The sequence below is a fragment of the Myripristis murdjan genome, chromosome 2 (genome assembly GCF_902150065.1).
Source record: "Myripristis murdjan chromosome 2, fMyrMur1.1, whole genome shotgun sequence".
Taxonomy (NCBI): Eukaryota; Metazoa; Chordata; class Actinopteri; order Holocentriformes; family Holocentridae; genus Myripristis; species Myripristis murdjan.
Genome location: NC_043981.1, coordinates 3,076,442 through 3,094,512, shown reverse-complemented (window position 1 = coordinate 3,094,512; position 18,071 = coordinate 3,076,442). Strand labels below are relative to the sequence as shown.

General features: G+C 41.1%; 1 protein-coding gene across 1 annotated transcript; it reads right to left on the bottom strand.

The window, feature by feature from the left end:
- Positions 1-1,286: 1,286 nt before the first annotated feature.
- On the bottom strand, positions 1,287-16,110 carry cdadc1 (cytidine and dCMP deaminase domain containing 1). The gene is made up of 12 exons (XM_030072798.1): positions 16,035-16,110; positions 15,534-15,696; positions 12,765-12,871; positions 11,479-11,656; positions 9,471-9,774; positions 9,171-9,377; positions 8,371-8,501; positions 7,415-7,464; positions 6,716-6,885; positions 6,158-6,347; positions 5,345-5,387; positions 1,287-4,869 (listed from the first exon to the last, which is right to left on the bottom strand). The coding sequence occupies exons 2-12, from the start codon at positions 15,640-15,642 to the stop codon at positions 4,715-4,717; spliced, it is 1,644 nt and encodes a 547-aa protein (XP_029928658.1). The 5' UTR covers positions 15,643-15,696; positions 16,035-16,110; the 3' UTR covers positions 1,287-4,714.
- Positions 16,111-18,071: the final 1,961 nt, after the last annotated feature.

The window sequence follows — 18,071 nt, the reverse complement described above, 5'->3', positions numbered from 1 at the left end:
TCAAGAGATTTACTTTTTTCCCCGCTGGCTTGCCATGAGATGAGACATCCAGTTTTTTGTGTAGGTGCTCTTATTTTGAAAATTGACAAACATCCTCTGGTTTGCAGTTTGTAGCATTGCCAAAGCAAATTGAGAAGGACTGAACTGATCATGTGCCATCCTATTGAATTTTATAAGCTGGAGCAAAACTGATAACAGCTGCCTGAAAGAACCTTTGAAGACTTTTCAAAGAAACAGTTTTAGTCCCCGGGGAAAAAGTCCCAGCATTACCAAACAACTTGGGATGTGTAGACATTATGTGATTTGGAGGATCTTTAACCTGGGCTGTTCTCAGGTCATTTACCGTCAATAAGTTTGATCATTGGTTCTCTTTTCTGGTGGCTGATAGCACTTTGTGTGATTAAAATAATGATTTAAACTTTGTTGATCTTAAGCTGATCGCTGTTTTCACAGGGCTTGATGGTAAAATTATTATTTTTTAAGTTTCATTTTGTCACGTGTATGGTTTGTACATCTGAAGTGAGTGCCATTGTGAGTGAGATTGAAAAATTAACAGAAGGCACTATATGTTGTGTGGAGTTTATGAGCTGGAAGATGGCTTTTGTGTGTGTGTGTGTGTGTGGTTTTGTTTCACTGCTTTTCCTTCTGTACTGTAATGAATCCTCTGGCGTTTTGTCCTGATTGGGATCTGAACTTGTGTTAGTGTGGAAACAGGAGAGAATATTCTGAGGTGCCTTTTTGGTTTGGTGTAGTTTTCCTTTTTCTCTTCTTTCTTTCTTCTTTTTTTGTATTTTTCAACATCTTTCTAGGGGGAGCTTAATTATTATGTTGATGAAAATATGCTCTGGATAGAACATATTTGTTATGATTAAGCAGTGAACCTCTTAACTCACTATATTTGAGTTACGCTGTCAAACAAACATTTTACTTTATGAACATATTGCAGCTGACTGATTGCAATTGTGCACGGACCAGGGTTTGGACTTTTCCTATTTGTCAGTAGCCAAAGCGAGCGCTGTTTTTACGTCTGTGAGGTGCAAGCTGTGCGGGCTACAAACTCGGTGGGCAACTTGCTCCAGAATGAGGCCAAATCTCAGACAGGAAGTCACGAGGACGAGTCCAAAGTTCACCTGTAACACGATTAGATGGTGAAATCTAGCTGTGAAAAAAAATACACATGTAGTTAAAGGACCAGAAAATGTGCAAGTTCAGTGAAAATAATGAAAAATAAACACTACCTTCAAGATGGTGTGGGTTTTCTAGTTGACACAGATGAAGTAACAGGCCCCCATTCAGAATTTATTTTGCCATATCTATTTTATATATTTCCAGTGAACCGTTTGAGTCCGTAAAAGTTAACATAAAAAAACAATCTCTCTCACTTCAGCATTTGCAGTCATGTCAACAGACACTTCTACAGCCTCAAAACAAACTTTCAGCATATTTAGCCATCACATGCTGTGGTCATGTCTTAAATCCAGCGAATCAAAATAAATAATGGAAGAATGCAAAAATCAACAATAAGAATATCAACAAAAGGACAGTTTGGAGACATGTAAACACAAAGTCTTATTGTATTATTATTTTTTTTTTTTTTATGCACTGACAACAAAAATAGAAATGGATCATGGTATAATGTCATTTACCTTTGAGTGAGAGGAAACCAAGCTGTTTTGGAGGGTACAAGCTGTGACAGTATTACATGATATCAAACATCGCTTCAAAACAGAGAACGGAAATAAAAACAAATTCTACAGATTCAAGCTTAACATCAGAAATATCACTTGAGCCAAATTCAACTTCTTTGGCTTATTTATGTTTTTTCCCCAACCGCAATAGCCAGAAAAAAAATTAGTCTCCCAGCAAAACTACACATTATTTTACCTGTGTCCTTTCAGAAGTTCAAATTTGAAAACCACCTATTTTCCACATTGATGCTATTGTACCATATTAAACAATGAATAAAGGATGAAAATGATAAAGATCAAGTGGGTCTGTGCTTATCTTTCTGGCATGTTTACACTGATAGACTTTATATTTAAAGCTGAATTTCCCAATTTTGTTTTCACCATGCATTTGCTCAAATGCAAAGACTTTTACATTTTCCTCTTACGCTGTCTCCACTGAAACCTTGTATACTACCAGCCGTTAGTTCACTGCAGAAGGGCAGCAGTGCTTGCATGTTGCTTGGTTTAGCTGATGGGCCAGCATACAGCTGATTTTCTTAAAATATAATAAAATTACTGGGAATGCAATTTGTCCCTTATAAAAATGGATACACTATTCAGACCAGGCTTTCTGGATTTTCAAATTTCAGAAAAATGTGTCTCCTTTCTGCAAAGAAGACACAATTCTCTTTTTCCTTCAACAGTAGTGAGCATCATGTTCACATCACAACACATTGGGAGTCAAAGCAGCGTCGTAGTGCAAATAGGAAGAACATATTGTAACGGACATATGAAGACACTTGGTCGTGTGGAAGCGTTGCTGTGTAGCTGCCAGTTGTGTCCAAATCCAAGGTCTCGTTCTGTCAAAACATTTGACCTTAGTGGCATGGTGATGATAAAAAATGTGGAATGTGAAATGTGGAATCTCTGGTTTATTATTAGTTGACAAAAGACACTGGGTCAGTGGACATTCTGGACAACACACAGCATCACAGTTAGCGGACTGTTAAGTTTTCCTGAATGGTAAAAGATGTGCACATTGTGCATGTGGCGTTCAGGAGATTTAACATGGCAGGTCACTTCATTCTACAAAACTGGTGGCATACAAGAGAAAAAACTGCACTGTGCCATCTCCCCTATGAAAAGCTGTTCGTTTTGGGATGTCATTTTTAGACATCAATATGCAACTATCAAACTAAGTCGTTTCAAGTGAACGTCTTTTACCTTCTAAAATGATCACTTTCAACAAGAGAGTGGCATTGACTGCCCTCCAAAATGTTTTGTCAAAATTTGACTCCTGACTATATGTTATGGGTTGGAGTTGTTAAAATTCAATTGCCCCTGGAGCAAATGAATAATGTGCAAAATAACGGATACGTCCTCAAACTATGCAGTAAGCCAGAGTTTTGCAGAATTCTTGATTGTAATTTTCAGTGCAACTGCATTGTCTTTTTATGTAGCATGGCGCTTATTAAAACTAAAGCAAAGTGATTTAATGAACAAAACGCTTCACAGAAATCACCAAGCGCTCTTGACGTTTCCTTCGATCTGGGTGACAAATGTCTACCCTTGATTTTGTCTGACACCAAACCCGATAAACCATAACAAACTGCTCATATTGTAATTCTTGGTAAAAAAAAAAAAAAAAAAAAAAAAAAAAAAAAAACCTACAGCTTGAAAGGCAGCTCAATGTCTTTCAAATATTCTAGCAGCAGTGGTCTCCCAGGACAATGCCAATGTCCTCACCATGTCACCCTCACAAACACTCATATCTGTCACATCTATAATGTCTCATTTATACAGGGTGACCCAAAAAAACGGGAATCTTTGAAGTTCGTATTGGCAGACATGAGCAAGTGGCAGCACAATTTTTAAAAAAATGAAAATTCCATCATTGTTTCTTAAATGGCATGTTTTCAGGTTTCAGTTACTATGAATAAAATATTTTTCTTCCATCACTCTTGGTTTTATTGGCTTGTTAAAAAGTTCCCGTTTTTTTGTGTCACCCTGTATTTAAAATAAGTGCTTCATCAAGACACACCTTCAAATGATAATAATGTAACATAACATTGTATATATTACTACTGAAATTATTACTCTGGCATCCTGTCCTTTCCAAATTGTCCAACGTTCACCTGATATTACTGTCTTTACCTCTTGGATCCACTGATCACTCCGTCAGTCTCCGTGCTCTCAGGTGAGGTCTCAGTGTCTCAGGCTGTTGTTGTCCTCGTCTCTCCAGTCCAGTGACACAGCGGCTCCTGTCGAGCTCCTTGGTGACACACAGGAAGTGAGCACAGCTTGACAACACAGCCCAGTGCATCCCCTTGTTTTCAGATCAAGTATTCCCGTGATGCTGGCCTTCACACTGACCTGAGAGCAGATTGCAGACAAAAATGTCTCCCACGCCTCAGGTTTAGGCCGCGTAAGAGCACACCATGTTTTTTGGTTGGCTGGCCAATTGGTCAACTTACCGAAAAAGTGAAGACAGACACCAAAATCATCAGTGAGCCCCTGGTAGATATTTGCTTCAGTGTTCCAAGTTTGATTTCTGATGGATTAAAGCTGCACTAACAAACTTCTGACCACTAGAGGGAGTCAAGAGTCAGTCCTGACTTTTTTACTTTGATTTCATTTTTGGTGAAACAGAAAAAGTAGTCAACTGCCAATTCAAAACAGTCTATCATTATTTTTAATGATATCTCAAGTAAATTTCAACACTTTTAAATTTACCATTTAGCTTTAAAAATGCTAAAATTTCTTTTGAAATAATACTAGTTGCCTACTATCAGTGAGCGGCGCACTGGAACCAACAATTTACCATGGACACATTTTGATTGTGGTATTCTTAGCACTTTGTGTGTGAAGTTGACCAAAAGTACGATCTCCCAAAAAACTGTATTCCTGTGTATTCCTAGAATTTTATGCCGGGGATTTGTGAAACAGAGCCAAGTCCCGTATCTAAGGCATAACATAACTGAACTCATGGTAGTCTAGCACAGGGGGATTTTTCCCAGTTTCAGCTGTGATCAGGCAGCCATGATCTATCAGCTCTGGGGCTCAGAGAGTGAAAAAGGTGACTTTTCTCTGGCTGGCTGCTGTTCAGCAGATGGGAGGGAGTCCAGGGCTCTGCTGGTGCACAGCCTCTTGTTGCTCTGGCTCTGCTCGTCCGCCTGCCTGCCATGCTTCCCAACACAGCCGTCTGGGAACAGAGATCTGTGTTAGAGGAGGCAGGCTGCTTGTTGGGTGGGATTCACTTTTGGGTATACTACTCAGAGCACCACTTTTCATTAAGGAAAATATTTCTGTTAACACAAATGTAACACAGAATAAAATTAAAACCAATATTCTGACCTGAACAAAAAAAAAAATGCAGAATAATGCTTTAATTTTCATCTTTTACTGCAAGTAGAGTCTGCACTAAACCATAACAAAGTGCAGGCCCTCTTCTTGGAGTATGTATCATCTAAAATATTGTCTTGTGTGGAAAAAGGAGAATCTTGGATTGTGTGTGCTCAAACTGTCAGAGGATAAGGTCACTGGATTTTTTATTTCTACTGAATCAAACTAAAAAAAAAAAAAAAAAAAAAAAAAAAAAATCACATTTTCAAGAATTGGCAAATACCTATGTCATGAAACATTTCATACAGAGACAAGAGACAAGATGATGAACTCACTGGCAACATAAGACACGGAGCCAACCGGAGGACACTTCTGCCACTGTGAAGACACAAAAACACTGTCAGTCTCCCTCTGGGAGCTGAACGGAGCATGAACAGCAGACGTGAACACATACAGGAGTCAACAGCAGCAGAAAAGTCCTGCTGCACTGCCCTCTAGAGGTTGAAACTTTCAAAAGGTTTCTGTCTCATGTGATTTAATGCTGAATTAGTCTTTGAAGAGTAACTAAACCTCAGTGTCACCACCTGCTATTCTCTGAGGCTGGTGACGTCACCTGTCACCAAACACCAGGCACCCCACGCTTCATCATTAGATTTGGGTTTGGGGTTTCGATACTCTTTAATGTAGAAACCATGTGTTTAGCAAATATTCTGCTGTCTCCTATTGAACATGGAGGTACAGTTTGAAATCTGTGTTATGGTGCAGCTTATAAAACATGCACGAGTTTTGATCTGCTTATCAACTCACCCAGGCGGCAGCCCAGAGGGGATCATACGTTTGGTCGTGTGTATCTGTCTGCAGCTAATCTACTACTGGGCCTATCAGCCTCAAATGATTTATGCACAATTATGACCGTATGATCATGACCGTGGCTGCGGTGATTCAAAACCTTTGAAAAATGAGCATCAGAGAAGGGGAGATATGCAGGCAGTGCCTCCATATTTTCTCTTCATCCGGTGGGCAAAAAAGGGGTTGGTTTTTGACAGTCCAGGCAGTGGAGAGGGGGAGATACACCTGGCAGAGAAGAGCATTTGGAGCTTTACCCAATCACGCTGTCATAGGCCACTTCTCTCACAACATGTACTCACTATGAACTTGCTGACTCCCTTCAGGCTGCTGAACCTCAGGTAGGAGATGTCCCCCTTGTCCTTGCCGCTGTCCTGGTCAGTGGTGTAGATGTGTGTGACGCCAGCTCCTCTGATCAGAGGGATACACTCATCACATGGACATTTAGTTACAAACAGCACGGTGGACTCCCCCGGTCTGATGTCCCGACTCCTGAAACCACAAACATCAACCCTCTGAAACACTTTTAGACATCTATACCTACATCTATATTCCATAAAACAGCACGTCACAAACACGTGACAAAAACAACAGCAACAAAACAAAACAAGACAAAAAAAAACAAAAAAAACCCCGCAGAGAACACTGAGACAAAAAAGACAAACATACGTGTATCTGTGGAAACATACTCAAGATATCAAATACAGAGAGAAGTAGTATGTTTTTTTTTTTTAATAAATAAATAAATAAATAAAGACACATACAATATATAATGCATTGGATATGCAGACCACTTAGTTTGATTTTAAAAAATCCTTCCCTGTGTAAAATGGATGTAAAAAGTGATCAGGTGTTCTGACCTGAATGTGAGGGCGTTCTGCTCTGCATGGACGATGTATCTGTATTTGCGTCTCTGGCGGTCCTGCTGCTTGTTGTCCATCTGCGGGTACTCGGCGTACTGTGAGCCTGCCGGGTAAGCGTTGTACCCACAACCCACCAGGCACAGACGTCCTGTGCCGTCACAGCCAGCCTGGGACATCACAGTGAGTGATGACCAAGTGGAAAGTGAGTTAAGCATCTTCCCCACAGGTTAAATGTGGCACATCAGTGTAAAGAAAGTGATCAGTTCAGTGATAGGTTTCTGCAATGCACAAGGCTTGACTAATTTTAATAAAACAAAATTAAAACATGGATAAATTAAATTGGATAAAATGTTAATGTAGAGATTGGGCCCCATAAAAACAAATGTAGCTCTACTTACTGACTGAATTGAAGATATTTTAAGACTTTAAAATAGACTGTTTAAGGCTGAAACAGTCTATGGCAGCCAGCCACACTGCCAGCATCAAAGCATTAATATACTCAATGGATGGAATTGGGTTTATTTGATGCCATCTGGAGCAGAACAGAAACCTACATCAATGAGGCCAGTGTATTCTGTCTTAACCTGTTTTTCCAGTCTGCAGTTTCCCTGCAAAGCATCAATTCTGAACTGAAGCTACAAGACAGAAACTACACAATTTTAGTCAAAAGACAAATCAAAGCAAAAAGCAGCTCACCGTCTGGCCCTCGGCCCAGATAACAGCACCCACGCCCACTTTGGGGTCCTCTGGAATAAAAACCACACAACAAATGTAAGGACCTTGTCACAAATATGGCCTCGTCATATTTCCATTGCACTCATGCTTTTGTTGACTTCATAAGCACATATATAAAACTGTGACTTCAAACTTTGGCAATGTTAAATGTGCTTCTTAACATTATGGTTCTTTATTGTCACCATGTTTCCTGGAGCTAAAATTGCAAAGCTGGAATGCTGGTGGAGGAGTCTCAGCCTTATTATTACATCCAAATTTTACGGAAGCTCAAGGGACACGGGTACAGAGAAAGCACACGTTAATCGTCACGCTTCAAGTACGCATTATTAAGGTGTGTACATGAAGCATGCATTTCGTACCTGTGTATTCTGACAAAGAAATGTGTAGTTGGTATGCAAAATGTGTACAGGTTGGTGGGTTTGCATTCAGAGAAACCAGAAAAGTCAGCCGGCTCCTCTATGACAAAAATCTTGACAAACAGCCACTTATTTCTCTGCTATTTTCACCTAATTGTACTCCTGTCTTGTCAGAATTTTCCCCCTGGCTCTTACTTCTTGAACATAACTCCCCTGAGGGGAACTGAGTGTCTGCAGTGGCAAAAGGTAAGAGTGTACAGAAAAGAAATGCAGAATATTAAAAGGGATCAGACCAGAATAGAAGGCATTAGAATGAGATCCACAATGTTTTGATTTTGTCTGGCACTACACTTTCCAGAGATCACTATTATACAACACTATTATAAAGTATGCACTCTATCATTCATGTTCAGTCTAGTGTCAGGAGGAGTATATGTTACACTGTCTACAGTGTACCCCTTTGTTTGTTGCTTTTTTGTTTGTTTGTTTGTTTGTTTTCTTGTCTTGGACTTGTGACTTGAGTGCTTTGTGCATACAACGAAACAGAAGAGCCAACCAGACCTGTTCTATAAGCCAGCAGCCTGGCTTGGATGATGCAGTGGCGAGCCACATCTTGGGACATTTCCTTATGAGGAGGCACTGAGGTTTGGTCCTGTGATGGATGGGACGGGTCACTGGTTGAAGAATGTTCCCTGGAGGCCAGAAATGACATCATGATCACCCAACAAGAAGTGTGGGTGGCTTATGAAAAAAGCATGAGGCAGTTCTCCCTACACAACTGACGTCAAGATGGTGGCAACAGGGTTTTCTGGTCTCTGAATGAAGGCATGGGCTGGAATCCTCATTTTGATCGTGGTTTTGATCCTCTCTCACAGTTAATGTACTATAATTGGTCAGTGACACCAGATTTACCACTAACAAATGTCAGGGAGGGTCACAAACCTAATACTGGACAGTTAGGATTGGAGCACGACATCCCTGCTATAGAGCAACTAGACAGGTCAAGTGTACAAAAAGAAGGAGCCGATGGTTCTCCCAGTGAGCAGAAGTTCAACACACAGTTACAAAGTAGGGATGAAATCTGGTGGGGAAAGTGAAGTGACAGAAGAAGGGAGCAAGTAAAGCTCATCCTTTACTGACCAAGGCCCTCAGTCTCCCAGTGGTCTAGTGCAGCTGCTCAGTGGCCCACAGCAGAAGCCCTTCTTGTACTTTGAAGCTGCCTCAACACTATTAAACTCATCCTCCTTCATATTCATTCATAAAAAAAAAAAAAAAGGTCACTAGCCCTGACCTGGATAAACAAAAGGTCAAAAAAACGTAGAAACTATGATGGAGAGGCAGACCCGGAGTGTCTCTCTAACCTGTAGAAGCCATGGCGGACTTGTGGTACCCCAGAAGCGATGGTAGCCAGAACCCCTACCAGCTCCCTCATGTTGTGTCTCAGGTTGGAGAAGTAGGGCTCCATGCAGAAGTTCTCCAGGCCCATGTGGGTTAAAACCTCCCGGTGCTGCTGGGCAGTCGCCACCAAGAAAACTCTGGACAACTCCTCTAGGTGTTTCCTGCGCTGTCTAGGAAAGCAAATATGTAGTTGAGTTACTGTAATCTTTTGCCTAAACCCATTTGGAAGTGACCTGAATGTCTGTTAGACAGTCAGCCTATACCTGCTGAAGAGCTCCTCTGTGTCCAGCTCCGGCTCATCATCAGTCACTCTCTCCATGAAATCACTCCCCCTGGAGGTCTCGTCTATGAACTGTGCCAGACCAGGTGCTAGTGGCTGCAGCAGCACACAGATGGGAGGACGACTGTTGGACTTCAGTTTTTCTGTTGCGACGGCATCTAGCGTGGCCTCCTGAGTTATGTAGTCCGTTGCATTGTGGGAGAGGTAACGTGAATGATTTGTAGAGGCTGACCCCAGCACGCTAACCTCAGGGTCCCCAGGCCAGAAGGAGATCTGACTGACTCCAGCTGGAGGAGAAAACATCATCAGTATTTATGGCACAAAAAAATCAGTCAACATACTGTAAGGCAGGAGCTCTCATCTCTAGATACTTTATGTGAGACACCAGTTTCCAGACACAAGTACAGCTAATTACTGGTTTAACTCAAAGTCAAATAACAGCCAAAATGATAATAATATGCTTTAACATTTGTTATGACTAGGTGCACCAACTCCCCTTTCACACTGACTATGGCAATACTGGCTTGCAGGAAAGGATGCATACCTATGAACAGTATAACAACTGTGACTATAACAGAACCCTATGCAAAATAGCTGTTGGCCAAGGTAAATTATAAAATGCCTACGGTGAAAGAAAAAACATGCAAATGAAGAAACAATGTTACAGTCAAAGAGAAACTGAGAAAGGATTTCATAATGACAAAGAGGAGACTCCAACAGCATCAAAAAAAAGCCTCTATAAAGTTTAGAAGGATGACAGGAAGCAATCTCTCAGAGAAACAGCAAAGTGTGGGATTTAAACACTGCATGCACAGAGTCAGTGTCACCAGGCAAGCTACAGTTACAGTGAATACAGTTTGGGATGACCCCTCATCGTGATGAGGCTGGTGAACGTGTGTGAAGAACCCATAAGAAAGCAGCAAGGTTAAAGAAAATGAAAAGGTCATTACAAAATGACTTTAAGTCAGCGTATCCCTCAGTGTGACAGCAGCACATCAGTGTGTGAGAAGAAGCCCTTTGGTTTCCTCTATAGAGCCTAACAAACTAATTCAGATCTTGAACATAATATGAGAGTCTGTTACAGGATGAAAGCAATTAGTGGAGCACCTCCTGCAGGCAGTTCAGCGAGCACAATCAGGGGTTAGACACAGGAATACTGCAGGGGAACAGGGTCATGAAGATATTTGTCTTAGGGCAAGAAAAACCTGCTGGGAACAAAGCAACACCATCAGAGAGGAGAAAACTGACAGCAGAGAAAATGAAAAAAAAAAAAAAAAACAGCTGCTCAAATTAAACAAGGACAGAAGAGGAACTGGGAGAGTGGACATAAGAAGCTTGTCTGCCGCCACCTCAAACCCCCAGCAGAAGGCTTGATGAAAACCCCAACATCCTTTCGTGTTCAAATAAAAAATGCTGTGTACTCTTAAACCATAGAACTTAATTCTTTACCCTTTATAATCTAAATAATTGCGTGCACAAAGAGAGCAAGCTTGGAAACAATCATGTATGAGGAATCAGTTATGGCAGGCAGGAGAAAATCTGGAGTGGAAACAGAACCTTCTATGTAAAATCTAACAAATGAGCTGTGAGGCAGCCCAGGAAGTCAGGATGCACCCTGGCACTACAGAAGTGAATGAGTCATGGATTTATAGCCACAATCACTGTGCTGGGAATTTGGGATTACTGGAGATCATTAATGTTTCTGAAGCTGCTGAACAGAAAAGACAGTTTGGGTCTAAACAGAAACCTACTCATGGCTAATTCACAGTGTTCCTTTGCAGGGGGAAACTGAAGGGGATCAACAGTGTGTAACAAAGAAGAACTGCTTTATAAAGTCTGTTCCTGAACTGCTGGGTGAGTTGTTTCATGTGTATCTGCATAAATAGATGGACAAAGAGTTCTGTCTATTCGTTTATCCAGCCACATCTTGGTATCCGTCTGCCAGTCTCTCTCTGCCCAGCTCTCTGTGCCAACCCTCCCCCTCTCCTCACCATTGATGATCATCTTGAGGCAGGTAGCACAGGGTCTTCTAGAGAAGTACAGCTGACAGTCGACCAGTCTGGCTCCATGTCGGATGATGGCCGCCTGTCCTGCGTGGAGTTCAGGCCCTGAGCAGTGCAGTCCCACCACCTTATTGTCGCGAACCACCACCAGACCCGTCCCGCGGACCTGCAACACACCACACACAAAAATTAGACGTGCATCCTAGTATCTGCTTTGTTGAAGTGTTGGCACGGAGACTATTTTCACTCAACAGTGTTTCTTATAATGTTAGAATGGAACCCACTGTCACCACACAAGGGGTATGTCCTGTCAGAGGGTCATCTTAGAATCATTCAAAATGGAAAAAGTGACCAAAGAGCTCAAAATTGTGTCACACTGATGACAAAAATTTACACACTGTCAACAGGCAAACCCACTTTGGAGACTAACTGAGACTGAACTGAATTGAAAGCAAAAATTTTAAATGAAATGAAAAAATAAAATAAGTAAAAAAAAAGAAAAATACAAAACTATAATAACTCTGACGGGAACCCCAAGTTTGTTTTCTGTCCTCCCTTACAACGACCTGCCTCCTAACAGGAAGTGAACCTGAGCAGGTGAGGAAAGACAAGGTGAGAAAAAGAATGAGGGAAAAGGGAGAAGTGAACAGAACCAGGCCAGCTGTTTCCTTCTACCATCATAAAAGTCTGATTTCACAACAGATGAAGTGGCTCAGTCATAAACTGCCAGTCTTATAGCCAATCATAGAGCGTAATCATGCCCTGCCTTCTTAAAAGCACAAGAGCCAACTGTTTTATTTCACAATGACGAAGATTATATTTTAATGACAGTATGTTTCCCCAATATGCTGTCATTAAACCTTGTCTGGATCTGCATCTTATCAGAATTACATAAGCCTATGCCACTGTTTCTGGCCTCTGGTCTACACACATTTCATGAGGGCTAGCATCAAGCCTACAGGCAAATTGAAGAAATGTTACCAAATCATAAATATTCAGCCTAAACCTGTGAGTCATTATTAGCCTGTGATGTTCTACTGAGTAAATAATCCAAGCCATGTTGTCTACTATTGCAGCTGTCCAATGTCATCTTATAATTTGGTTGGTTGCATAAGAAATTCTTCATGAAAGAATACTCATGAAGGAAAGAAGGGGATCTGTGAGTGAAAGGAGAGCACACATCTAGGGAATATGTATGTGTAGGTGTCAGCAAGAACGCAATGTCATTCAATATGGAGTCAAAATGAACTTCCTAAAGGGTCTGTGTCTCTTACATGCTGCTGACACTGGTCCTCGTCTTCAGGTGGCTCCTGAGGGAACAGCTCCATCCACAGGCTCAGAAGGGTGAACAGATTTACCTTTGATAACCTGGGGCCATGGCCTGAGACACATAGAGAGACAGAGCAGGTGACATTTCAGCAGCAGGCTATAATGACTATATGTGCTCCCTGTGCTCTTTGTACCTTTTCCTGTCCTCTCTGTAGCTCAGCCCAGATGTGCTTCATCTGACTACTACTGCTAACCCTAACCCTAATGTGGGGGTTACTGGTCCCCCTTCTTGTTCGTATGTATTTATATTATGTACTATGGGCATTGGGCATTTTAAAAGCTGATATTAGTTTTACTTTGAGTCAGTGGTGGAATGTTGCACAGCCCAAAGGGCCACCCAAGCGTGAGGCATAACACGTCACCCATCTGCTTCTTTAAAGGGACAGGGTTACATTAGTTTTCCTAAAAGCTGCAGCACTGTTGTGTTCTGATGACTTGAAACTGGGTGGAGTGAAACAGCCTCTCCACTGGAAACAGTCCCCAGGAAAATGCTGGCTTTACACAGCCAATAATCAGTTCTGTGGTTTGGGAATGGTGACGACTTTGTTAGCCGCAGATGCAGAACATTATCAGGTGGGTGTTACAACCAAATATTTGTATTAGAAAATGGAGGGATTTTGATTATATATGTTGAGAAATCTTAAGTACCCACATGATTTGTAAAATGCTTTGTTGCATCCCCCAGCGTCTCCCAGCACCCAAATCTAAACTTTTTGGCCAAATCAGGTACGGCAACAGTAAATGAGGTAGAACAAGCAAAGACAGCCAAGAGGGATGTTTGTGCGTGAGTTAAAAAACAAAACGTTCTTGTACGGTTTGCCTCAACTACAGGCACTCTGAATGGAAACTGAGCAGGGTGCCTTTAAACCAGATGGTAAATGCTTGACGAGGTAAGGAAATGAGTAATGATCTTAAAGTGCCCTTGTGCCCTTGTGCGTGACTGTGATTGTACTGGCAAGCTCCAAGGTTTGAGAGTGCCCATGTGAATGTATGTGAAGGACAATTAAAACGTGTTAAAGAAGCGGGTGGAGAGTTATCCAAGTCATAGCTGCTCCAGAACAAATGCAGGTGCAGCTGCAGTCAGTATCATGATAGACTAGATATTGTGTGGGATTCTGGATATCATAATATTGTGATATGGCACAAGTTTTGTCTTTTCTTGGGTTTAAAAGCTGCGTTACAGTAAAGGGATGCAGTTTTTTTAACTTACTAGACTGTTCTTGTGTTCCATTATTTGCTTTTACCTGCTTGGTCATCATATCCACATCACTAATGATTGTCAAAAATCTCTTGTAAATATCTTATGAAAGCACTGACAGTCATCCCTGCAATATCATCACAGTATCGATATTGAGGTACTCAGTCAAAACTATTGTGATATTTGAGTTCTACTTGATGACACACTAAAAGAAGGCACTATACCATTTATCCAGCTGTAACCAGCATCTTGCAGAAATTTTGCAGCTCAAAAAACAGTTTAAGGGACTGCATCAAGACGTCAGGGAAAAACCTTGAGTCAAATATCATCTGCCACCAAATCTGCTTTTCTAGATGATATATCTCTGCACAAAGAGGAGCTCAAGAGGATAATTACATGTAGTTCAACACCTGTCAGCTTGGAGGGATTCTGGTTCTGAATGCTTTACTTATGTATTTTTTTTTCTCTCAGCTAGATTCCTGGTAGTTTCTACTAAACGATATCCATTACAATATTAATACCTTGGTTATCACTATACTGCTGTGTGTCATTTGCATAGCTATGGAAATTTAGCTTTTGTTCTGTGATGTCTTCAAGAGGACGCATATATAATGAGAAAAGTAAGGGGCCGAGGCAGCTTCCCTGAGCAACACCAAAAAGTAAGTCATACTTCTCTGACACATAATCTCCCATAGCAACAAAAAACTTGATATGCTGTAGTGAAATCAATTTTAAAATAGTCCCAGAGAGGCCAACCACGACTGATCGTGAAATCGCAAACAGCTTCTGTGAGCAGCCAACACAACCTGATGCAGGAGTCAGGCCGAGCTCACTCAACAAAGCCGCGCTTGCTTCACTGGTTGTCAGTGAACAGCAGCCTCGGACAGGTGGAGCTGAAAGAAATTCCTGTCTTTTGTGAACGGAATGCAGCTTGAGCCTTACCTTCATGCAAGTATGCAGATTTAACGCCTGGCTCTTATTTTAACATTCTGTTTGTTGTTTCTTTTCTTCACACGCTCTCCTTTTAAAAGACATTTTGGCTTTTGCTTGCCTGACAAACAATTCAAAAAGCCTTTCTTCCTGCAAGTGTTTTCCACCAACTGGCACACTGCATGTTCGCGTCAAAGCGAGCTGAAGTCAATTAATATTTACAGCTAATAGGGAGTGAATTCTGCAGTTACGTTTCCAGAATTCCAGATTTTATCTATCACTTTAATGCATCACTTTCGAGTTAAGAGAAGTGTAAAGCCAATATACTGAAAGTCCAAGTCAAGCTTTTGCCTTTGAAAGAATACTTGTTGATTTCATGTTGTTAACCCAAAACAGTGACCCCAAAAAATGCAATACACACCCAAGCATGGGTTTACTGAAGCTTTACACCCTTACTAGTTAAGTTGGTCCAAATGCAGCTGGTGAGCCCTGATATGCCCTGATATCTGTCTGTCCTCAGCTCAGGTTCACTGGCAGGCCAGGAAACAGAAACCACTAATCCAGTGCAGCTCGCTCCATCTCTCACCTTGTACTCGGCTCTCTGTCTGGGTGCTGCTGTCTCTCACATCTCGCCATGGTCCGGCTCGGCTCGGCTCGGCTCGGTTCTCTACCTGCTGGCCTCCTGCTGTTTCCATCCAACCCTCCAGGTGTCAAAAATGGTCTCGTCTGGTCCTCCAGTACAACAGCGACTGGGAGAGTAAACGTCAACTTTACTCCAAATAAACTATCACATATTTCTGTTTCTTTTCTTTTTTTCTTCCTTTTTTTAGTACTTTGGAGTACTGAAGTGAAAAAACGACATGTAAATGAAATGAAATGAATGAGTATAATTCCTCTGTCACAGCACATATACTGTTACACGGAAATCTGCAACTATCACCAGCTAGCTACTAATATTAGCCGACCTCGGCACTGTTTTGACGTAACTTGCTTGTCTCTCGCACAAAGCTCTGCCACACTGTCAACACGTCCTACCAGAGCCGGACACCTTCTATAACAAACCAAAAAGACACCATAGTCCATTTACCTGGAGAAATGTCCGCACTCCTTCACCTGCCTGAATCTTCTGTGCACATTCTGCCGACAGACGCGTTAGCTTCTTCTTCGTCTCTGTATTTTTAATGTGAGTTTGCAAACACGTTTTGGCGCACTACTGCCACTGACCGGACTGGAGTGGAAACTACACTGCTCTGGTTCATTAGGTAGTTAGTTAGTCAGTAAGGTAATTAATTGATTATCTAATAAATGAATGAATTAGATAGATACGTACATATATAACTAGATAGAGGGATAAACACATAAATAGCTAAACAGAAGGATAAATATCCCATTTAAGATCCTATCAAATCTCTGTGACCCAGCACTCAAATAGCAAACTAATACCAGACTAAATAACAGGGTTTCAGTGAGGCTAGTTCTGGCTGAATTTACATAGTGCTATTATTTATTTATTTTAGGGACAATCCATTTATTACTCTGTTTGGCCAATTTGAGGCAGCATGACTTGTTAACATACCCTTTTCCCCCACTAGATGGCAGCACTGTACTACAGTCTTGTAAGCCCTGTGAAACCTTCAGGGCTTCCCATTCTTACCTCAGGTCTGGTTGAAGTGTCCCAAGACTGTCCCAAGTGCATACATTTTCCATGTTAGGAGCACAATACATATTTTGACTGAAAAATAAAGGTAGATGGAGGTTGTGATTTTGCCTCAGTTTTTTTGTTTGTCTGTCTGTGAGCAAGAAATCTTAAATACTGCTTGAGGGATTTGGATGAAACTTCACGTTTCGGGCAATATCTCTGCAACAAAGCCTCATAGAAAAATACAGCTAGGTGCGTTATATTTATGCACATTAACATTAATATGAAGTTGAAATCCAGCCAATGGCTATGGAGTCCCAGAATTACCATTAATTCATCAGACGTTTAAAATGTATACGATTTGTCTGTCTGTTTGACTGTTATCTTATGGGGAAAAAGAAAGAAAGAAAGAAAGAAAGAAAGAAAGAAGAGGAGATAAATCAGTTTTCACTTTTTTATTGCATGAATTTTCTTTAAACTTCAGAAACATGCCATTCCCTAGGTGAATATCAAAAGTAAAAATAGAATGTAATGTAATCACTATTTTCCGATTTGCACCGGCAGATGAGCTATGAGTTATGTAACAGAAAAAGAAAAAAAAAAAATCAAGAAAGAGAGAAGTCATAAAAATTATTTCAAAGTTGGTAAACTCAGTATGAGCAGATGCAACTCAAGTTGATGCTATGAACCAGCACTATACAAACAAGAGCTTAAAAAAGCACAAAAATACAATAATTTCCAGATACAATATGCCAAAAAAAAAAAAAACTTATAAAATACTTTTTTTTTCCAGTTTGCTTGTTTTCATTTCATTTTATATAAAACACAGATGAAAACTGTAAACAGGTCTAATCTGCTCTGGCCCTCCACTAAAGCAACATGTGCCACAGAAAATGATGCTCATATGCATCAGCAATATTCACTAACCTGAATTAAGCAGTGCTTCAACATATAAAGACCATACACACATTTAGTCTAAATAAAAATGACTCAGCTAATTTCCAATGTAATTTCTGCCATTGAAAACAATCTGCTTAGTGTTTCACGGCATCACGTCAGAATGCATCAAGACAGAAAGCAAACAGGAGACAGAGACCAATCCCACCTTCACGTGCTTCCAGCTGATTTGGCCCACAGGCCATGTCTACTGTGTTCTCATTCAGCTGCTTCTTCTTTCAAAAGGACCATGTCAGTGATTCGCAGTGTTTTGCACCATGCAAAACACAAATATTTCCCTGGGAACTGTTTTCCACGGCGGAGGGAGCGTTTCACTCTGCCCCACTCTCTAGTCATCAAAACCCAACAGTGCTGCTGCTTTTAGGAAAACTAACATGGATGACTTCATCACGGTGATGGAATACTGGAGTGAAGAAAGTCTGAAGTCTCTGAAAGTTCATTTTCATATGGTAGCGGAATGAATGGAAAGCAATGGCTGGAGAAAAGGGTGGAAAAATTATACCAGAGTTCTAAAATAAGACTGCTTAC

Bases quoted from the DNA above. Each gene is read 5' to 3' on its own strand.
- cdadc1 (XM_030072798.1), bottom strand. From the start codon at position 15,642: ATGGAAACAGCAGGAGGCCAGCAGGTAGAGAACCGAGCCGAGCCGAGC. The intron at 12,872-15,533 runs GTGAGAGATGGA...TATGTGTCTCAG, and splicing joins GACAGAGAGCCGAGTACAAG to GCCATGGCCCCAGGTTATCA. The intron at 6,348-6,715 runs GTCAGAACACCT...TTGTGGTTTCAG, and splicing joins CAGAACGCCCTCACATTCAG to GAGTCGGGACATCAGACCGG.